Source organism: Papaver somniferum, chromosome 7 (assembly GCF_003573695.1).
Source record: "Papaver somniferum cultivar HN1 chromosome 7, ASM357369v1, whole genome shotgun sequence".
Classification (NCBI taxonomy): Eukaryota; Viridiplantae; Streptophyta; class Magnoliopsida; order Ranunculales; family Papaveraceae; genus Papaver; species Papaver somniferum.
This window is the reverse complement of record NC_039364.1, coordinates 133,279,299-133,301,895: the sequence shown is the minus strand read 5'-3', so window position 1 is coordinate 133,301,895 and position 22,597 is coordinate 133,279,299. Positions and strand designations below refer to the sequence as shown.

Genomic DNA, 22,597 nt, shown 5'->3' with positions numbered 1-22,597 from the left:
AAGCCCTGCAAAAATGGTGCAAGTGTACTCGACAATGATGCATGACTGAGCACCCGGATGCACAAACGAGCATCAAATAGATGAGGAATCCTACACAAAACAGGAGAAAACAACAAATAATAATAAAATAATATGAGGCGCCTAGGGGATGGGCCCACCGGCCGGCCGGCCGGCCATGCCCTAGCCGTGACCGATCCCACGCCTCTTCCATTATTTTTCCCTATTTTGTTATTTTCATGAACTCATGAAAAACTCCTTTAATTTAGCAACTTTCCTTGTTTGGGCAAAACTCATGGATTCTCCGTAACTTCACGGATTCATAAAAAATAATATTATAAAATAGGAAAAGGTGTGCGGGACCGGGTAACCTAGCCGGCCGGCCATGCCCAAGCGGCGGTCGGTCCCACTCCTCACAATCCCTAGCTTTTTATAAATATTATTCCCTAAACTCATGAAACTCCTCCGTTTCAACGAAAACTCATTGATTCTCCATAACTTCACGGATTCATGAAAAATAATATTATAAAATAGGAAAAGGCATGCGGGACTGGGCAACATAGCCGGCCGGCCATGCCCTAACCATGGCCGGTCCCACAACTTGCAATCCCTAGTATTTTATAATTATTATTTTCCCCAATTCATGAAACTCCTTGGTTTGAGCAAAAATCATGATTTCGTCGTAATTTCTCAAATTTTGCTCGAATCATGAAAAACCAAAAGCCAACATGGTCATACGAACGGCTATCCTCTCACGGCAATTTTAAATGTTAAAATACTTGTATTTTAATATTTACAAAATATTGATCAATTGAGCATACATGCTCATTCCAACGAAAATCAAAAATTTCAGTCAAGATAAAACTCTTCTGAAAATTCACAATGTTGCTCAAACGCGCGTCAGAAAATACTGAAACTCTCAGTACGGAGACACGAACACCACGGAAACATGTGCATGCCTTCATGACCGACCAGAGTCATCACTAGGGCTTGCACAAAGCCGGTCCCACATGATTTCATAATTCTGACCTAATTTTCTCAATTACTCATATTGGGTCCAAACTCTCTCCAACCAACTTGGGGATTGCTCAAACGATCAAAAAATGGTCCCGTGACCACCAAGACCCGATCCCATGCTCTCTTGGTCGGTCCCCATCTTTCATACCTAGGTTTTATCACCTAATGCTTAACCCAACAATATTTCAGTAAATGATGAAATAGACATTAATCATCATTCCTTCACCGACTGGTCAACTCAAGACCCTGGTGCACGCTCACTCGAGCATTCAGAAACCACACGGTTGTCCATCAACCCATGTGGTCGGTCCCTCTTCACTCATGACTAATTTTCAGCAATTCGGCAATTGATTAAGGATTAGGGTTTCGAACAAACACTCCACGAATCACCATTCTGAGCAAGTTCAAACACTAAATTATGTTGATCCAACGAGCAACATATGGATTAATTATACAATATTCGGTAATTTACCAATATTTTAATTAATATTTATTGGGTCACGTCTCCAGTAAGTAATTCATCGAATTGAGCAATACTTGCTCAGTTGCTCGAATATTGATCCCACTATCAAATATTCATCAATTTATCAGTAATTCGTCGAATTGAGAAATACTTGCTCAGTTGCTCGAATATTGATCCCTCTATCAATATTCATCAATTTATCAGTAATTCATCGAATTGAGAAATACTTGCTCAGTTGCTCGAATATTGATCCCACTATCAATATTCAGTAATTTATCAGTAATTCGTCGAATTGAGCAATACTTGCTCAGTTGCTCGAATGTTGATCCCACTATCAATATTCAGTAGTTTGCTCGAATAATTCACATGTATTCAGTAACTCTTCAATATTCAACAACTCGTCGAATTTACAATATTTGCTCAGAGTAGCAATATTAATATTCATGAATCGCTGAGCATTTGTCAATCATGCTCGATTCAACAAAATCTAGACTCACTGTCTAATCAGTCAACAACTGACTAATTAAGACGCGTTTGTCATACAAACTCCACGATTCGTGAGACATCAATCACTTCACAAATGGGGGATATCACTTAGGGTTTTGGTCTGGCGGTCTACGACACGTAGATTCATCCACGACGAGAAATGTGCGTAAGTCGTGCAAACGGTTGAAGGAGTTAGCAAAGTAGTGGGTGCACGATCAGTCAAGTATCCACACGACATGGACTGACTTTAACACGATCTCCCACTTTCCCACTCTTTCACTCAAGAAACCGTCACACTTACAGGGATCAATGTGTTCACCACTCTGACAATATAAATAAGTCTCTGAACCCATGATTGAAGGACAAGATTCGAACACTCGAACACTCGTCTAACAAGAATTTTACGAGTAATCACTCTCAAGAATTCATCAATCTTTCAGAACTTATTCAAAAAACTTCACAATTTACCAATTATTGCAGAAACATTCAACACATCCACAATCCTTGATCATCATTGATTCCACACAATTCTCAGCTTCCCTCCTACAAATCAACCCATCTCCCTCTTTGCGACCGAGTTGACTCTGGAACGGCCATTGACTTGGTTTAGGCCGGAGTCCTACAGATTGATCTCTCGAATTTAAGCACTCCCTTTGCAATGCATCCGTGTGAGGTTCAACAGTTTGCTCGGCTGAGGAGTCTCGACCGCACGCTCGACTCTTTACTTCCCTAAAAAACCAGTAAACCGTTTTCCCCATCCACACCAGGGGTCTCACTGAATTCATCTACTACATTGTTGAAGGAAGAAAGATTGACTTCTATAATATCATCATTGACTAAATGATAAGTGTGAGACACACTATAGGAAAGACACATGGGTTCCCATGTCTCATTTCAAGGATATGTGCTAGCTTTAATATTGTTTTTTTGGGACTGACCATGGAGGACCAACTGTTTTGAGTATGTCAAGCATCAAAAAAATGAGGCATTCTACAATCAGGAATACTCCAAGTACTTCAGCTGCTGCAGAACTCACTCGCCTTCGAGAGGAACTTGCTCAACTTCTGGAGGAAAATGAGGTTCTTAAAGAACAGGTGGACCTTGCTGGAAATGCTGTTCCTGAGCTTTTAGAGAAGTTTTATGAGATTGAAAGAGATCACCATGGGTGGAGTGATTAATCTCTAATCTTATGCTACTTGTTTTTTTTTTCTTGAACCTGTTATGATACTTTATGGGTTGTAATAACTTTTATGTTTAGCTTTGAATGTTTATCTTTCAAATTGAAATCTGCTACATATAAAGCACCCATATCGATGTCAAAAGTTATCTCTTTCATATGTCGATATGCATGTATTGATACAAGATCGATGAACTTTTGACAAACAAAAGTTAAGCCTATTATGTCAATTCTTTGATGGAAGATAGGTTAAAATCTTTTGTTTACACAGATTATGTTTATTATATGTCGTTATGCAAATAGTGATGAAGATAGAATGAATCTTTGTCTATTCGGCAGTATTGATCTTCCTTGATCCATATTTTATGTATATATTGTGCGTCTCCATAAGTCTTCTTATGTGAGCATTTACAACTAAACAAATCATATGTTCGTTTGTGATTAATTTGGTTGTGTATTCAGATTGAATTAATCATAGGTTCGCTTGTGATTAGTTTGATTGAGAATTTTTGGATACAAAATCATTTCCTTATGATTTTTGGTTTCCGAAGAAATCCTTCTTTTCTTGTAAAAGTAAGGTCGCTCTTGTTGTTCTTTCGAGAATGACATCAAATGGAGGAGAGTTCTTTTGAACTTGCGCTTAATTTCCATATCTTTGTGGGGAGTGCGGCTGTGGAATATTTTAGGGGTTATCTTGTATCTTTATAAACTCCTTGATGAATGCATTTAGCTTCGGCTACTTGATTGCATCTAAACAAGTTGATATGTACTTTTCTTTGGTCATGAAGCATCTCCGTGGAAATTTCATTAGGATCCCTTTTTCGTACCTTTGCCAATTTTATTGACAAAAAAGGGGAGAATTAATATGTAGTTCACACTACAAATACATATGGTTTACGTGTTTTACGGATCATTATGTAAGGGGGAGTGGTTTTCATGTTGAGATGAAAGTATTGACTAAGGGGGAGTGATACATATCACCATAGTATTGTTGTCGAAGTTGTGATATAAGAACTTTGATACTGTGTAATAATACTATGACACTGTATACCAATGATCGAGAGCTTTTGTTTTCTCATTGTTATGTCTACGGATCTTCAACAACTATGATGCTGAATTGAACATCTATGGAATCATGGGAGTACTTGGAAAAGACGAAGTTTTCGATTAATATTGAAGCACCAAGGAGATCAAGCATGTGGACGAGAAGCTACAAAGTATTATTTATTTTGTAATCCATATGTATTGATAGTTTTGCCACTAAAATTGACAAAGGGGGAGATTGTTAGAGCATTGCTCGGTCGAACTCGCATGCGTTGCAATCTCAAGCATGTTTGTCAAGTTTAGTTGTCAAAACTATATGTCTTGATTTCTAGACTACTTATAGCTAAGTCTCGGTTTAGGACAGTTTAGTGTAGTTGAACTCCAGACTCCATGGCGATCATCTTACGAAGACGAAGAACTACTCAAGGAACCAGTGGAACTTCATCCGATTAAAAGGTATTTGGAGACTTGACCTTATCTATCACTCAAAAGTCTATCTACTCTATCTCCTACTCTTGAGACAAAGTCGTATAAGTATGATAGTTTTCATACATACACATTTGTTATTTCAAGCCGAGTTTACTCGCCTATCTTTTTCTCGAGATATGTGTTGGTAAGATTTCGCTTTAACCACTTTTCATCTTAACCCGTGATGAAAGTCATGATGACGTTTCAATCTTGAAAATAGCTTTGATGACGATAGTTGTGAATAACGACTGTTATAACATTATAGAAGAATGTTTCAATGATTGAAATGTAGAGTTGAGATTACGTAACCAACTATGGATATAAGCATATATAGTGTGTTCGCACATTAGTGTATAAATCTATGTGTCGGAAACCAAGTGTGTGCATACGCTATTGGTGAAGGAGACAGGTTGGTTTCGAAAACTTCCGCTGAGTTTGTAAGTTTGCAAACTGTTAAACCAGTCATCTTAGGTACGCATACCCATACGCGTACCCACAGAAGTTTTCGACCGCAAATTTCTGCTGAGTTCGTAAACTCAAATCCGGTACCTATGGTACACGTACCCGTACTCGTACCCAAGCTGGTTATATTTCTCAAATCGGAAGTTCATGAACTTAAACAATAAATCAATAAGGAATGCAATCTTTGCAAACCGTGGCTATATTGTTCATGAATTGATTCAAGAGAATCAAACCGATTTTGTTTCAATTGTGTCTATTCATAAAGACATAAGCAATTGAACAACTCTTCAACTAGTTCTTATGAGTCAATTGAACTAGTTGTGAAGAAGATGAACATGGTTGATATCAAAGTGCTCATATGGCTAACCATTAGTGAACTATTTGTGAACCAACTAAATGTACACGTTTAGGTACGGTTACTCAAACCTAAATGAAATACATTTCATTTGTGTGTGACAAGCTAAGTTTCGATCTAACGATTGAAAGATATTAGCTTGGTTAAATCAGGTTTTTCATCTAACGGTGAATATTGAATGCTTTGTTACCAAGATAACTTGGATTGCAAACCATGATTTGAAAACTATATAAAGGAGACATCTAGCAACTGGAAAAACTAATCCCCGCACCTCCTGTGTGATACTAGTTGGTTTTTCTAGAGTCAATTCCCCTTTAACCTTAGGTTTCTTCTCGAGACCCTGTAGGTTAACGAATGAAAGACTTCATTGGGATTGTGAAGCCAGACGAAACTACTTCTCTTGTAGTTGAGCGATATGATCTTGCCATTTTCTATCGTACGAGTTCAATTGAATAATTGACTTGAGATTATATCTCCGATAGGGAAAGATAAAAAAGAAATCACAAACATCTTCGTCTCATCGTTTGTGATTCCGCAATATCTAGTTTCACCACCATACGATTTAGATTATTGTGATATGATTGATAATACTAGGCTGTTCTACGGGAATATAAGTCAGGGTTATCAATTAGTTCTTGTTCACCTTGATTTTATCAAAAGACGGAACAAAACTCTCAGGTTTATCTGTGGGAGACAGATTTATCTATCATCATATACTTTTCTGTGTGATACAGATTTGTTTATTAAAGTCTTCGACTTTGGGTCGTAGCAACTCTTAGTTGTGGGTGAGATCATCTAAGGGAATCAAGTGCGTATTATCCTGATGGGATCAGAGACGTAAGAAGCGCAACTGTACCTTGAATCATTGTGAGATTGATTAGGGCTCAACTACAGTCCAGACCGAAGTTAGTTTTTAGTAGGATAATGTCTGTAGCGACTTAATATAGTGTGGTGTTCAATCTGGACTAGGTCTCGGGATTTTTTTGCATTTGCGGTTTCCTCGTTAACAAAATTTTTGGTGTCTGTGTTATTTCTATTCTGCATTATATTTTGTTATATAATTTAAATATCACAGGTTGTTCGTTAAGATCAATCAATTAGAATATCCAACATTTGGTTGTTGATTTAAATTGATTGACACTTGGATATTGGTCTTTGGTACCATCCAAGTTTATATCTCTAGTATTTCTCGCAGATTTCTATTTGCTTGAGTAAAGATCAAATCGAGAAATTGAGATATTAACTCTTTGATATACTTTTATCTAGATTGAGTCTGACTGTCTAGTTGATTCTCTAGAAAGTATATTGGAGTTAGTCCATATAGATTGCTAATCGAAATATTGGGTGAGGTTGTTAGACCCCCGCTTTTCACCTTTGATATCTTCCATTATTTCATTAAAATCTTCTTGAGCACCTCCTTGACCTCGACCGAATTGTACTCTTGATAACATCTTATCAACCCTAGAATCAACTTAACACTGGTACCAACTGATGCAGTTCGGAAGCGTTTAAAAGATGAAAATTTACGTAGTGGAATAAAAATAGAAAAAGTAACCGATAGATGTTCAGACCTCGAATTATTCCGAAGAATACGACTATGAATGATTGTTTCAGACCTCGCGATTCCGAAAAATCACAACTATGGATTAGATGATTATTTAGACCTCAGATTAACTCGACTATAAATAAAAATCACAATAAAGTTAAACCAAGTTTAACAATAAGAATATGACTTCATAAATCAAAAGATTCCCCTAATTTTCGTTTCTGGAGCTCCTTATATAGATAACCCCCCCTAAACGACCACAAACTTAACAAAAATGTCAAAAAATTGTTTCTCAAGGTATCTACTACCTTTAGGCAACTTTCCTAACTTATTAAAACTCTTAATAAACTTCTAAACTATTACAAAATTACCCTAATTAATAAATCTGAATTTTAATTATATTCCTACTAAAATTATCATTAATAAAATACAAATAATAATAGGAAAACAATCGATTTAGTTTCCATAAATCTCCCTCCATCAGTTATTCAATGATGTCCGATACTCAACTACCATACTCTAATACAATTCCGATACTTGACTTCAGTAAACTAAAAATCAAGATATAGTTTTGTACAACAAGCTTGAGATAACAGAACTTGCGAGTTCGACCGAGTAGCGCTCTAACAATCTCCCTAGTATTTGTCAATTTTAGTGACATGACTATTAATACATATGGGTTTAATAAAATAAACCTATAAGCTCAATATCCATCATGCTTGAATTCTTCGTTCTTCAACTTCTTTTATGGTTCTACAATGATCGTTTCAGTACCTTTGTTGTTGAAGATCCATAGGGATATCGACTTACGAGAATAATCATTTAGATCTTCTTAGAATGACAAAGTCAATATACTCAATGGTTGTACGTCGGTGCGTGGCATTTTTACATACCTCAAAGTTCAATTTTACCAAAACTTTGAAGAAATACTACGATGATATGTTCACCCCTTAGTCCGTACTGATCTCTTTTACATAATAGGTGAAACCTGCGCTTGTGTTTCACTCCCTCTTACATGATGCTCCGAATATCCATATGTTATAATACAATACTAGTAAATAATTCTCCCTATTTTGTCAACAAAAAGGTAAAAAAACAAGGGATCGAAATGAACCACACAAAAGATTTATCGAGACTAAAGATAACACACCAAATTTTTAGATGATTTCACTAAGTAAACTTAGCGTCTTCATCAAGGAGAGATAAATGTACAGTCATCTCCGATAATTCCATAGATGCACTCCTCATAAAGAAATAACAATTGAGCACAAGTTCAAAATTGAACTCTCCCCCATTTGATGTCATTCTCAAGAGAACAATATGAGCGACCTTTGTCTAACTACAAGAGAAGTATTTCTTGGACATTAACAAATTTACAAGTAAATTTGTATCCCACGTATTTTTTCTCTATTCTTTCCAGTTACGAACAAAGAAGTTAAAAACAATGATCTTAATGTTATAGGCACCAAGAACCATTACTTTCGTGAGAAAAATAACATCACTTTTTTCTTTTTATTCTCTAGGCCAGTTACGAACAAAGAGCGTACTTTTAGTGATATGACTCAACATAATAATTATATCTTCCCTAGCCATATACGGACGTCGAGACTAAAAGTTCTCGATCTTATTCCCTGCCAGTTATGGTTTCGAGGAGGAAAGGCGACAACTAAGATCGTCTTATGGAATCCCTTCAATATATTCACAAAGTGTAATCATGGGAATATCAATATGCAATTCTTAAAATTTAATCTTTAGCCAGTTAAGAACACAAAGAGTTAAGAGCTTAACCCATGAAAATAAATGAGATATCCGTTCTAATCACCAAAAATATGATAACAAAGAACAAAACTTACAAAATAAGTTGTACACATAATAATCAATCATATCCACAATAAATTTAACAAAAAAAAACTTCAATAATTGCAAGATGATAATATCTGAAGTAGCTAATGTTAACATAAAAATAAGCTACTCTAAAAGGCTACTCCAAAAGCCAGTGTTCCTCCTTAAAAATAATAAAAATAAAATTCTTACAAGGATTTAACTATAACAAAATACCCTTATATAATCAACATCATTCCCGAACTCATTGTCAATAACCTAAATCGAAACATAGGTTTCGTGATTGATGAAATTGATTTCTTCAAACCTATTGTGTTGTTATTTGACAAGTGCTTCTTGAATATCGAGAGATTTTTGCATAATACCTTCAAGGGACTAAATGTTTACCTTAGTCTTCTTAAGTTCCTCAAGAAAAGCTGTAAATCGCTGATGGTTGGAGCAATTTGCTTTTCACTTCTTCATATTCTTCTTCTTCCTTTTACTGAATGAATTTTCTCCTCAGGGTATGATTTTTCATCTTCCGAAGTTGTGATTTTGTGAACAACCATAGGAATACACAGGTATCACCAGAAGAGATTGTAATTGGAGGCTCCATAGTTCTCACGAATGTATTCTTAGTTTTCACAAAAACCGCATATATATAGTTAACACTCCACAAATAAATTTTTAGGAAAATTTCAAAAATAATGTGAGACTACAAAAGGAAGATGACTGAGCGTAAGGAGTTTCGGAACGACATAAATTATATATTGATAACTTTTATAAAAGATGGTATTTTTACCCCTAAATTGTTCCAAACTTATAAATCTTCACGGTAAAATTATCAACCATAAAAGAAACACAAAATATACTATGCAAGTTTAGATAAAATGCTTGAACCGCTCTCTGTAACATCTCTTGTCTCATCTCCGGAAACGGGGTTAGACTTGTCTCGAGTATCCTCTGGTTTGTCGCACCAAATTTAGTCAATTTATTGCATCTTGAACTTCAAAAGACCTTTTGGGCTTTGTATAACAGTTAAAGCCTCCACCAACTGCACGACTCGACCGGTTCAAGTGTGGTCGCCTCTTGCCAAGTATTTGTGTCACGTTTTAATTTTTTTTTTGCCTTCGTTAGAAACTCGAGTGGATCCAAATAATCCCGATTTGAAGGACAAATTTCGATGGAACTCTATATGTACATGATTCTTTCTAAAACTCCATCCAGGTTTATAAACTTTGGCAAGTGAGGTATCCGAGTAACAAGTTCCATAAATAGTTGCGAAAATATTATATAACCTCCATCAAATGATAAAATCTCATCAAAATGGGTTTCATAATCAATTCTTCTAAGTCCTCTTGCATTGATTGGAGTTCTTCCTGAGCTCCCTAACCACTAGCTATTCTTTCAGACATGACTTTTGAGACTTTTTCTGAAGAAATAACATAGGCTAGCTGTTTATTGTCATTCTTCACCCATTCTTATGAATTTTTAGTGTCCGTCATCATGATTTCACCATTATTTTATCCTTATTTTTCATTCATTACATGCTCATTCAATGTATTATCATTTAAAGGCCATAGTCTTTTCACTTTCCATGACCATGTTCTGTTTTCAATTTCTCCTCTCATATCTTATAAATAACCGTCCCCTCTAACATTATTGTTAGGTTCTCAAACCTCTTTTGGTTTTATAATAGTCGAATAGACCCCATTATACATATTTTGGTTGCATTTAGTAGCTTTAGTGGCCCGCAACAGATGTGAAGAGTCGGTAAATATAGGGGTGACCTATATTATTATTCATGACGTGTGAACTGTGTAATTTTGCACCATAACATTACCTCAGGTTGTGAAATATTAACTATGTTAATGATACATGACCAAAATTGTCGTCGCTAATGGATTTCCTAATGGTGAGCCTAGTTTATGTTAAAATAAACGGGGAAATTTCTTCTTTCTTTCCCTCTCTCCAGAGGCCTTGAAACACTAGTAGCTGTCACCAACGCCTTGCTCTGATTTGGTCTGTTTGGACTAGATCTGAGGAAGGATTTTTGTTTTTCTTGATTCTAGTAAATTATCTAATTGAATAAGATGTTGTTTTGCCATTTTTGGTGTCTGTTGACATATTTCTTCACTATATGGACGATTTTGGCTTCGCTTTCAGAGCAATTATTTCTTCACTGCAATGATGACTCGTTCGATCTCTGATAGTTGTTTTATGACTTATTATTATAGTTTCACGAACATCAATAATTTAAGCGCATGACTTTGAGTTAATCTTCAACAAAATGGAATTAGGGAATCCTGATTTTTCGTTCATATGTACAAGATTAAGAGCTAAGTACTCCCTTCTTTTTGGCGCATTTCCATTAAAGAGGACAAACATCCAAAATAGTCGAAACTGATTCCAGGTAATACCATCTTTTCTGTCCATATCTCGTACAAAAATTTGGCACCTTCATGGTTGGTTGATTTTCCGCTTCGTGATTTCCATGTAATGTAATTGGTATGTTTGTTTGTACTTGGGTTTTACTTTTCTTGTATTTTGATGTTATTTTTTCTCGTAAACAATCTTGTAGCCACCTTCTTGGATTGAATGAAACATGATCAGATTATTTACTAAAAAGATAATAAAATAGGGGCGTTAAAGAATCAGTTCCATAATAATAAGATATTTTAACATATCCCCTTTTTAAGTTTGAAAATAACCACGAAAACAATAACATAAACAACATAACATCAACAACTACAAAAGAAAAAGTCACCTGCAAAATTTGATTACAACAATTTTGCTTTCTTGCTTTCCTACCTGTAGGCACTTACTATTAGATTTATCTAATTGTATTGGTAGTTGTGGATAACTAATTTTCAAGTTGAAAATGGTAGCAGGAGCAGGAGAAATCCTCCTGGATATCAATGTAATGTACCTACATGTCAAAGCCACCTCTCTTCTAACAATAGGTCCAAAAGAAATAAAATGGTTATCACAAAAGAGGCAATTGCAATTTTCTTGGAAAACAACAGAATGTACCTACATGTCTAAGCCACCTCTGCCCTAACAATAGGTCCAAAAGAAATAAAATGGTTATCACAATAAGAGGCAATTAGATGGGTTTGAATGTGAAAAAAACATCTGACATCTTGTTTGTGTGAGATGATAAGAATGTCATTAAATCTCAAGAGATTTCGATGCAAATCCACACAAATTACGAAGGAATGCCAAATTATGCTTGGTTGTTTTAAGAAAGGTTTTTATTACTATCACATTCACGATCGTATTAGCGTAGTTGATTTATTTGCTAAAAAGTTTAGTTAATAATGATAATTTCTCAATTTTATCAAAAACAATTTATTTGAAGTACTTTGCAGTGCCCGAACAATATCATGTTATTCTAAGTAATGAAAATTCTCAATTATTATTATTATTCAGGGATTCAGTTATTATTATCAATAAAGCGGAAAATAATAATAATTATCTATGGCGTATGTTATACGTGGAGGAAGAGCGTCATCTCCTATGCAAAGGGTCAAAGATCATCCTTGGTGGATGGCTTATTAACACCTTTTTCTTTACGGATCATTTTTAAATAACAAAAAAAAATCACCTAAAGCTCATCTTAAATCCTCTAATTCTTATATAACAAGCTTTGTTTAAATATACACGTAAAATGATTGTATGGACTTAGAACAAGGTTATTAAAATAAATCTAATATAAACTTTTTCTTTTATCCCTACTTAGCTTATCTTGTTTATGATCTCAATCCTTGCATCGTCAATAAGAATTTCGAAAATAAGATCTTGAATTTTAAGTGTCATGTTATTTTAAGATTTTTACACTTTGGAAACGCGTCCAAAAGAGGTCATTTACAAGGGACATAATTCCACCTGTCTACTCTACAGTGGGGTTGATCGCATCATCATACTATTGATAATTTGATATTTCCTGCGATCAATTATTTTCTATTCCTGAAATAGTGGGATGATGTCATTTTACCTCCACAATTCAAACAATTTGGAGAAGGACATAAAAAATCAAAAGAAAAAGAAATTTAAAAATAAAAGAAAATAGAATAAACAAAAATAAAATGATTGATCTTGATTCGCTTTCATGTTCTTCAGAAACACCACTCGATATCAAAAGATCCAAATCCAGAATTCAATATTATAAAACCCATAACAGATTGAATCGAAACAACACCACAAATTCCCAGAAATCAAATTCTCCTATTCTTCTTCTTCTCTATTCCCTCTTCTGTTATAGTGACTGCGAAGCCGATGAGAAGACGAAGAAGCACATGTTTCTTCATCCTTTATTGAAGATACGAATTCATTGAAGAAACCCTTATTATCTAGGGCTTTTATTAAAACATCAACTTCCACCAATCACAACAATTCAATGAAAACCCAAACCAGAAAGAGACTTGGTAGGGAAATCTCAATCCGTTCTTTTTGTGCTGAACGTCAACAGTCTTTTGGAAGAGAAGTTAGACATGCTGCTGCTGAGACTTATTTAATTACTCGTCTTAGTTTCGAGTTGTTGCGTTATCTCGGGTAACCTCTATCTCATCAGTTTTTTTATTTCTATCAGACATTGGTGGTTTTGGTTCACTCTTGTAAAAATAATTGTCAATCTTATCAAGATTAGTTACAGTCTTATATTTTATGATTAGGACATTCTAATTTTTATAAGTTTTCATGTGTTCATCTAAACTTAGATATGTGTTTCTGTACTTACTTGAGTAATTTCTGAGCAAATTCAGAGATGAAAATGTTAGTATAATAGAGCTAGCAATTTGCTTTTGACGGCTATGTTAAAGGCCTAGTAAATTTATTTATTTTTGAGTGTTTTGTCTTGCAATAAGCATGAATTTTGCCTCAAAAGAACTCTTCTCCGGGAAATGTTGTCATCGGAGATGCAAGTCCTTCAATTGTATACTTGTACATTCGTGTTCAGATAGCAATTTGAAGTCTAACTGTCTGAAACTAGAGAATGCATACCTTATGGTGAGTTTTAACCTATTGTAAGATATCTAGAAATGAATGAAAAATAGTAAGATATCTAGAAATGTTGATTATCGTAGCACATACCATTTAAAGGAAGTCATAACTCGTGTGTAGAAACTGTAGATACTTGGTGCAGAAAGTTTCCCATAAACTTGACGCTAAATTGGATAATTTGTTCTCAACTAAATATTAGATGACATACTTTCGATTCTTCTATTTTTGTTCAGGGTAGGCTACAGATGGATTACGAAGTTTCTCGCTCTTGGTTGTTATGCTATGCTTCTTATGCCTGGTTTTCTTCAAGGTTCGTGCTATTTGCGGATCAGTACTTTTAACATTTTCAATGTGCTCATATCTATGTGATTCCTTAAAGTTCATCTGTATGACTAAGTTGAGTACTTTTAGTTGTACGCTTTGTATTTCATTTTCTCACGCTTTAGATCCAGCCACATGTCCCCTTTTCTATAACAAATCTTATAGTTCTGCAGTAGCATATTACTATTTCTTCTCAAGTCAAGTCCGGAGAAGTATAGTTTATGGAGATCAACCAAGAAATAGGTACGCAAACTACAGATGGGGTTAATTGATGTTATTACTCTATACATGAAAGCTTGCTCATGATTTTCATGAGTTGTCTGGCGTAGGTAATTCATAATTGATGAAGTTGCAGTCATGCAGGCTGGATCTGTATTTACCTATAAACAATGATGGGTTGAAGCCTGTTGTCATATTTATAACTGGTGGAGCTTGGATAATTGGGTAAGAATTCTTGACATTATTGATGTGCTTTTGATAGAAGGTTCAATTGATATAGGATGTGATTACGAGAGAAAGTTGTGGGCAAAATGACGGTAAAGGGACCTTAAGAAACATCTCTCCACTTCACTGCTAAACTGCAGTAATTACCATTGTACTATAAGACATTTCATACCACTTGTGGATATTAACATGTGTCTGCTTTATTGATACATGGCCTGTTAAGGAACCAAAAGAAAATTTGTTTTATTAATGGTAGATACAAGAAGTCCCCTCTAGCACGTATTACCCAACCCTCCTCCCAAAGAATCTACCAAAATAAGACAAAACCGAAATAAGTGTAGGAAAGGCATCATTAAAGAAAATGAACCTATTCTTCTTTCGTGCTAAATACTTGTGATTTGGCATTTCTTTTGATGCAGGTACAAAGCCTGGGGCTCTCTTTTGGGGCTGCAATTAGCAGAAAACGACTTCATTGTGGCATGTGTAGATTACAGGTAACGTCACATAATTCAACCTCTACTATTGAAGTAAGAGCTTTCTAATACCAGATTACTTCTAATAATCATCGCCAGTGCGACCACTTTGGGAAGTGCCCACTGCCAAGTTTTATAGTTTACTTGCATTTACATTTTATGCATTCAATCAGTGTCCTATGTAGAACAAATGCTTTGTTAGTTGAAAACATGAGACCTTTCAACTGAGAGTATTTCATCACATGCTAGGATAATAGATAGGTGCAGTTCGGGAAAGATGAACAAACAAACCAAGATAGTTCTATCCCTGTCACCACCTGGTGGGCTGTAAAGTAAAACTTAAAATTTTGAACCACGTCAATATCAACCTGTCTCTGTTTACATCTACTAGATGTGTTTGGGTACTTCTCCTTTTGTTTTATGAAGCAAAAGAATTTCAAGAAGAAACCGGCTACCCTAAACAACACTAGGGAAGAGTGGAACTAAACAACAGCATCATGACCATGCTACTGGACTCAGCCCCACAAACCAGCTAAATATAAGCTATATTAACGAGAGCTTAAAGTAGGGGATGCTCAAAGACATCTGCACCACTACAAGGTCTAAAGAGTAATGAGGTCATCCCTACAAGCCAGTTAGTCTAATACAATATAAATTTAGCTCCCGTGAAAGGCACTAGAGAAAGTTCAGCTTGAGATGGTCAACTCGGTTCTGTATCATCTTGGTTTAAGGACCCATGGAAGGCCCCAGCGTTGTCCACTTAAATTGCAGACAATGAGTCAGGGATCTCCCAGATTTTGCTCCAACCATTGTCCATTGCCCATTCTGTGCCAAACAATGTAGCAGGCCTTTTTGTAGATCGGCGGATAAATATCCTAGACCCACAACAATGCACCCACCAAAACAACTAAAATGGTCAGACAACAGGACTCTAATCCCTGCCTTACTCTGCCAGGATGGCCTTAAGATAGAAAATATTAAGATGTCCCTCCCTGATGGAACCTAACTGCAGTCTTTGACTGGCCTCATTTGTGACCCCAGGTTGGCGAGAGTCGATTATTTTGTCTCTATCCTACTCTGCAGTTTTTTTCTTTTTTTTTTAGTTGACTGGTGAAACAGTTAACATATGCTTGTTTAACAGTTGTTTCTGTTGCCAATAGCCACCATCCAGGCTTCTGGTTCAGAAGTGTTTCTTGTTTTAGCCAGTTTGTATACCTCTTTGAGAGTATCTTTTACCCTGAAACCAAAATGGCCATGGACTCATCCGCAAATGCGTCTAAAGAAAGCATTTCCACAAGACATGATTCAAGGTCAAGGAGTTTATGTCAATTCAGCAAGAAACAGGTCTCGAACCCAAGAGGATATGACTAGATGTGTTTGGGTATTTGGTACTTGTATGACATGGTACTTGTGCCTTAAATGTCATGAAGGGACTAGTGCTCATGTCATTTTGGATACAGAGTTCCAATAAGTGATCATTTTATTGAAATATTCTTATAACTGACTATTTCAGTTATGTAGTCTCTATAAAACCTGTGTACTTGCTCAAATTAAAGCTTCTAATGGTTCATCTGGATATGCAGAAATTTTCCTCAAGGAACCATTAGTGATATGGTTAAAGATGCTTCTCAAGGGATCTCATTTGTGCTCAACAACATTGCTGAATATGGAGGTGATCTTAACAGGTAATTTCTTAATTTGTGCCTGTTACTTCTACTCCGTTCTTTACATATTTTCTCACTTATGTTTATTGTTAGGATTTATTTAATGGGGCAATCGGCTGGTGCACATATCGCTGCTTGTGCCCTTGTGGAAAAAGCAGCCCATGCATCTGCTGAACGGGAGAACTCTTGGAGTGCCTCCCAGATAAAAGCTTATTTTGGAATATCTGGAGGGTAAGTATAAACTGCCTGTTTCTGAGATTGTTTCTACAAATGTATTAAGATTTATTTAGGAGTCTCGGCTAGAAAACTAGGATCTTACTGATAGTTTGACAAATATTTAGAATAAGTCTTCTAAACATTTTAAGAAATGAAACCTTGATTTCCAATTTAGTAGCAGCTGCACTAATGATTGCCGCTTATTCTTCTATCTATGTTTACATTTAAATATTTGAGATTACCGAAGTCCTTAGCAAAAGACTGAAACAGATCAGAATTCATAACTAAAAAGGTTTTAGGTGATTCATGACACTGCTTAGTGCATGGTCATATGCATATACTAAGATACTCACGAAATTTTGTTGCTATAGAAAAATCTAAGATAATTTATGTCTACACTAGTTCCTTAATCTATATTCTACAGAAGTTATCTGACTGTTTCATTCCCAATACCAAGATTGCTTGTTACCAATTTGGCAATTTATTTTATTTTCTTGTTTTGGATGGGGAAATTTGTTTCTTACATTCTGCATGTGATGTAAAGAACACAATATTTAATTTCGTTGGGATGATAAAAAAATAAATTTCACAAAGATCTGGAGGTGTATTTATATTATTCTCTTAACTAATTTTCATCAGGTACAACTTATGTAAATTGGTTGATCACTTTCATGCGCGAGGCCTTTATCGATCCATTTTTCTCAGGTGCCTAATCAGTTCTACATGGAGCTACAAACACTATTTTCTCTCCACGTATTGTTCTGTTATTTTTCAACTTGTAAAACTTACTTCTGTGAAGTATCATTGCAGCATAATGGAAGGGGAGGAATCTTTGCGGCGCTTTTCCCCTGAAATAGTGGTGCAAGATCACGGTCTAAATAATGGAGTTAATAGTCTGCCTCCTATTATTCTTTTACATGGAAGTGAAGATGTTTCAATACCATCAGATGCCAGGTGCTGGCCTCTTCTAACGAGTGCTACAACTCCTATCTTTGATTTCCACAATGATTGTTAAGCTTGTTTTATTTCTGAGATCTACTTTTATGACATCATTTTCATATGAGTTCCTATAAGTCTATATCTAAAGCCCGCTTTGTTTTCCCTTTTCTCGCAAAAGAATGGGCAGTATTATTTTGTTCCCATATATACCCACTAGCTTACCATGTATGTATCCATCCTTCTCTTTTTTAAAAATAATAAATCAACTTACTTATCTTCAAATTTTGGCCCTAGACTAGGAAAGGTGTATTTCGTCTAACTCTCAATCTTAACTGTAGCTTATGATGATGGCATTTTTATCTGACATCTTAATATGGTTTTCACATACCTGTATTGTTTTTTTCTTTGGCAGTAAGACTTTTGCTGATGCTCTTCGGAAAGTTGGAGTTAAAACTGAATTAATTATATATGATGGGAAAACTCATACAGATTTGTTTCTTCAGGTAATGTAAAAGTACAGCACTATCGTTGCAAGTTACATGATTACATCGAGTTCTTAATTTCATTGGCAAGTCCTGTTTTTGTCTCCTGTTATTGCATGGTTAATTGTTTTTAATCCTATTCTTGAAGAACAGTCCGATCTACTGTTGGACCGTAATACATAAGAGAGTTGAGATTTGTTCAACTTAGGTGCCATAGGAGTTCTTCTTCAAGAAGTGACAGACCCCACTGTTTGTTCTTTTGACACTTCTACTCCCATTATGAAGATAGTTGAAAGTTTATTATATCGAAATGCAGGATCCTCTAAGAGGTGGTACTGATCAGCTGCTCAAAGATATTTGTACATGTATTCGTAGGAGTGAAGGGGCCGCCTCTACAAATGAAGAAGAGGTGATGCTTCCTAGACGACGTCTTGTACCCGAGTTCATGATACAATTAGCTCGCAAAATCAGCCCTTTTTGAGTATTTGATTTCCAAGGTAGATCCTTCGCATTTTGTTTATAACCTTATATTTATTGGTACCCTATTTGTTTTGATAGAATTGTTGTTGCTGTGATCATTGTTGCTAGGTTTGTATTTATACATTGTCATGTGAGCCAACTTTCTTAGTATGTCAGCATGTTACAGTTTATATAGTTGTGATATCATTTCATCATTCTTTTTGTTCCTTACACCTCTGTTATTGAATGAACTTAAGAATTTGAGTACTATTCATTCATTGTATAATATGTTTAGTCCATTTTAGTTTTCATTTTCAAATTCGAAGTTTGGTTAATGAATTTGAAATTCTGTCAGTAAGACATGAAAAATTCTGTCATCGAACAGGATATAGATTTTTTTTTTATAGAATCCAACCGACATCATTATCTTATAATAACTATATCATATATTAGGAGTCATGTACATGATTTTCCTGGAGAACAAGTATTAGAATCTAACTCAATAATGCACTTATAAGGAACCAAACCCTTTATTTCTTATTTCATAAAGTGATTACAACAAGCCACTTACATATAGATAGATACTAGTAGTAATAAAAACGAGAAACCACATACCCACCATGTGACACTGTCATAGGTCTGCATCCCTCCTGTTAATTCTTTGCTAATGGTTTGGCAGCTGCTGGTTTCGCACCGGCCTTTGCCTGGAAAAATGATAAATTAAATCAGAACACCTCTTTTCATGCAATTGGATTGGTGCAGGTTCTGCCAACTGAGGTACCCAGCAGCCTCAATTTGATATTGTATTTTCAGTTATTTGTTGTTTTCATACACCCTGGTCCCTGGATGCAGATATGTACATTTTGTACTGAAAATCTCATTTGAATGTATGGATCAGTTAAAGGCAATGACATCTGTGTAACTGTGTTGATGGATGAAAACTTTTAAGTGTATATAAAAGTCGTTGTTTTGAAAAAAAAAAGGAATGAGTAAAAAAATGAATATCGCATTTATAACCAGTTACCTTCTTCTTGGGCTCCCTTGGCTTTGTCTCGGTCTTTTTAGGAGCTGACTTGGAACTTGATGGAGCCTTGGTTGTACTTGTACCTGGAGTAGCCTTAGCAGGCTCTTTCTTGAGTGACCCAAACAGTTGAGAGCCAACAGGTCTTTCAGCTTTCATTGATGCCATTGATAAAACTCCTCTTGTAACTAACACCTAAAAACCCAAACTTGATGGTTGCATTGAATCGCTGGACTATTTATAACATCATTTTGGTCTTTGTAATTAGCAGATATTATTCCTACCTACACAAGGACTAGGTTTCTAACTGGCAGAATAGAATAGACTTCAATGGTGAAAACTTGATAAGAATATTGGTATAAGATGCTCAGTTATCATTCCTAACAACAACCAGCATTACTAGGAAGAATATATCTCAAAACATGCATGTGATTCGAATAAATATGCATGTGATGGACGGATGGTACTTCCTATTTTATGGGCTCCAAGTTTTTGGTTTTGAGGACTCCTATAGGTTCGAATATCTATGTTAATAAAGAGGGATCGAGTCTATTCCAAATATACAAAATTACCCTTTGATGATAAACCTGGATACCTGTTAGTAATAATTAACCTACTAGATCTTATTAAACACCAAAAACTAAACGTAAACTTAAGAAAAAAGAATCGTCCCTTCCTCTCTTCTTTGACTTCTTCAATAACGATTAGCGATGATGATGAATCCCAAGAATATGAAGAATTGAACAATCAAATACTAGTTAATCAACCAATATGATTTAGGTAAGAATCCATCATTTTAATTGCATGGATAGATAAGATTTGATCAAATTAGGGATTTAAAAATTAGTTTCAGGATTCTATACGGCTGGAAAATCAATATTTTCGAACCAGAAATCAATGTTACGGTTAGGAAAATATGAACCCCCAACCGTAAATCAATTCTACAATGGGGAAAATATGAACTTCCATAGTAGATTACTCTACCTAGGGTTGGGATTTTACACCGTAAATGAAACTTGTGAGTTTGTCTATGGGTGGAAAAATTTGGGTTCCCAACTGTGATTATGGTTAGGTTTCCCAACCATAGATTAATTTTAAAAAATCAAAAAAAATTTATCTTGATTTTCAAACACTAGATATAAATCAAATTATTAGTATAATCTAATCACTAGTCTTAGTTAGTTTAGTTAGTTAATTTTATTTTATTAGCACTAATTAATCTAGTGCATTCTAGCCATCAACAAAATTAATAAGATAAGGGGTTTTGAAGATTACTATTTCATGACCCGATTTTGTCCTCTTGTGAGCCCTCAAAACCAGAAACTTGGAGTCCCTATAATAGGATTCTTACCTTCTGCGCAAAAAGGGAATTTGGGTCGTACCTGGGCCGTGGATGGAAGCTGAATGAGATTTTATGATGGTTTACTCAATAAGCTTCAGGTAGTTGAGGTGGATTGAGAAAAGTCAGTGTAAGTTCGAACGGTGTCTGTCAACAAGAGAAGTTAAGCTTCAAGTGTTGGCACATTTATCGTACAAACAAATTACACTAAAATTTAGAAACATCTGGAACAACAGGCACATGCAGGTGCAAGAGTCCGATTTTGAGCATACTCTTTAACGAGTGAGCATGTAACATTTCGCTCTCAGCCATTGATCTAGTTTAAGGAGTTACATAATGAGGGTCGAAATTCTAAACATGGATGACAATGAGACCATCAGTTAACCTATCAACCAATCGAATGAATATGTCAATTGTACACACTTTAGAGGAATGTACGCATAATAAAAAAAAAGTAGGCACAAACACATCACATGAAGGAACACGACACAGCACAACATTCTAGAAATTATAACTCTGCGTGCGTAAAACACGTCACAGTTGATGCATATTTTTTTGAATCAAAATTATTGTTACCATCCATTCACAGTTGTATAATTCTAGTTATGTTCGTTAACTTTTAAGACAATGAGTATAAACCTAAATAGTCTAGTTAGGCACATTTCCTGAAAAATCAAATATATGATATAAAAACTTAATATTTTTCAAGTACATATAGAATATGAACGGTACATATGTTGTCGTGTATAATCCGAAAAACACTTTGCAGTTTTGAGAATTATGTGCAAAAATGAAACTAACAGAAAAACATAATGCACAGTAAGCTAAGTATTTGCCTGGATTACACCTTGAGGACGTTCTCTTGGTGGTCCAGACATATACGATTTAGTGGGAACGTATTCTACCTGGTGATGAACGTATTTCTGGGATTGCCAAGAAAATTATATGTTATTATAATTTGAGTTCGGTTGACAAGTACACACTCGCTAGATTTAGTGATGGTAATTGGTCCGGTGCAAGATTGTGAAACCGTGAATCGTGAAGCGAATCGTTTTTTATTTTTAGATATCGAATCGTATGTTGAATCGTGAATCGTAGATTCACTATCATTTTTATATCGTTAAAAAATTAAGATTTTAAATGTAATTATCCCAGCTATACATTACCAGAAACGCATATTATGCAAAAAAATTACCATATATCAAAAGCATCAGCATAGCCTAATAGCTCTTATATTATATTATAGCCACATGGTTAGGTGTTCGTTCGAATCCCTTTTCCTTTTTTATTTTTATAATATCTACATTAAAAGGTATTTTTGAAAAACGTTTTCCAAGTGAAAAAGTCAAGAAACCACATTGTTAGTGGTTCGAATCCCCTTGCCTTCTTTCTTACAAGATTT

The 22,597-nt window shown here is 35.2% G+C and overlaps 1 protein-coding gene and 1 long non-coding RNA gene across 4 annotated transcripts; one reads left to right on the top strand and one right to left on the bottom strand.

The window, feature by feature from the left end:
* The first annotated feature begins 12,843 nt into the window (after positions 1-12,843).
* LOC113298461 (isoprenylcysteine alpha-carbonyl methylesterase ICME-like) lies at positions 12,844-19,817 on the top strand. 3 transcript variants are annotated; one of them, XM_026547216.1, is made up of 12 exons: positions 12,844-13,390; positions 14,071-14,147; positions 14,332-14,401; positions 14,522-14,602; positions 15,022-15,096; positions 16,659-16,760; positions 16,833-16,970; positions 17,595-17,660; positions 17,766-17,909; positions 18,307-18,397; positions 18,693-18,873; positions 19,598-19,817. In XM_026547216.1, the coding sequence occupies exons 1-11, from the start codon at positions 13,236-13,238 to the stop codon at positions 18,855-18,857; spliced, it is 1,164 nt and encodes a 387-aa protein (XP_026403001.1). In that variant the 5' UTR covers positions 12,844-13,235; the 3' UTR covers positions 18,858-18,873; positions 19,598-19,817. The 3 variants fall into 3 exon arrangements, with proteins under 3 accessions (XP_026403001.1, XP_026402999.1, XP_026403002.1); XM_026547214.1 differs by lacking the exon at positions 19,598-19,817 and having other exon boundaries at positions 12,845-13,390; positions 18,693-19,067; XM_026547217.1 differs by lacking the exon at positions 19,598-19,817 and having other exon boundaries at positions 13,252-13,390; positions 14,324-14,401; positions 18,693-19,067.
* Positions 19,342-20,158, bottom strand: LOC113298462. The gene is made up of 2 exons (XR_003334198.1): positions 19,860-20,158; positions 19,342-19,539 (listed from the first exon to the last, which is right to left on the bottom strand). It is a non-coding gene; the product is annotated as an uncharacterized LOC113298462 (long non-coding RNA).
* Between the last annotated feature and the right edge of the window lie 2,439 nt (positions 20,159-22,597).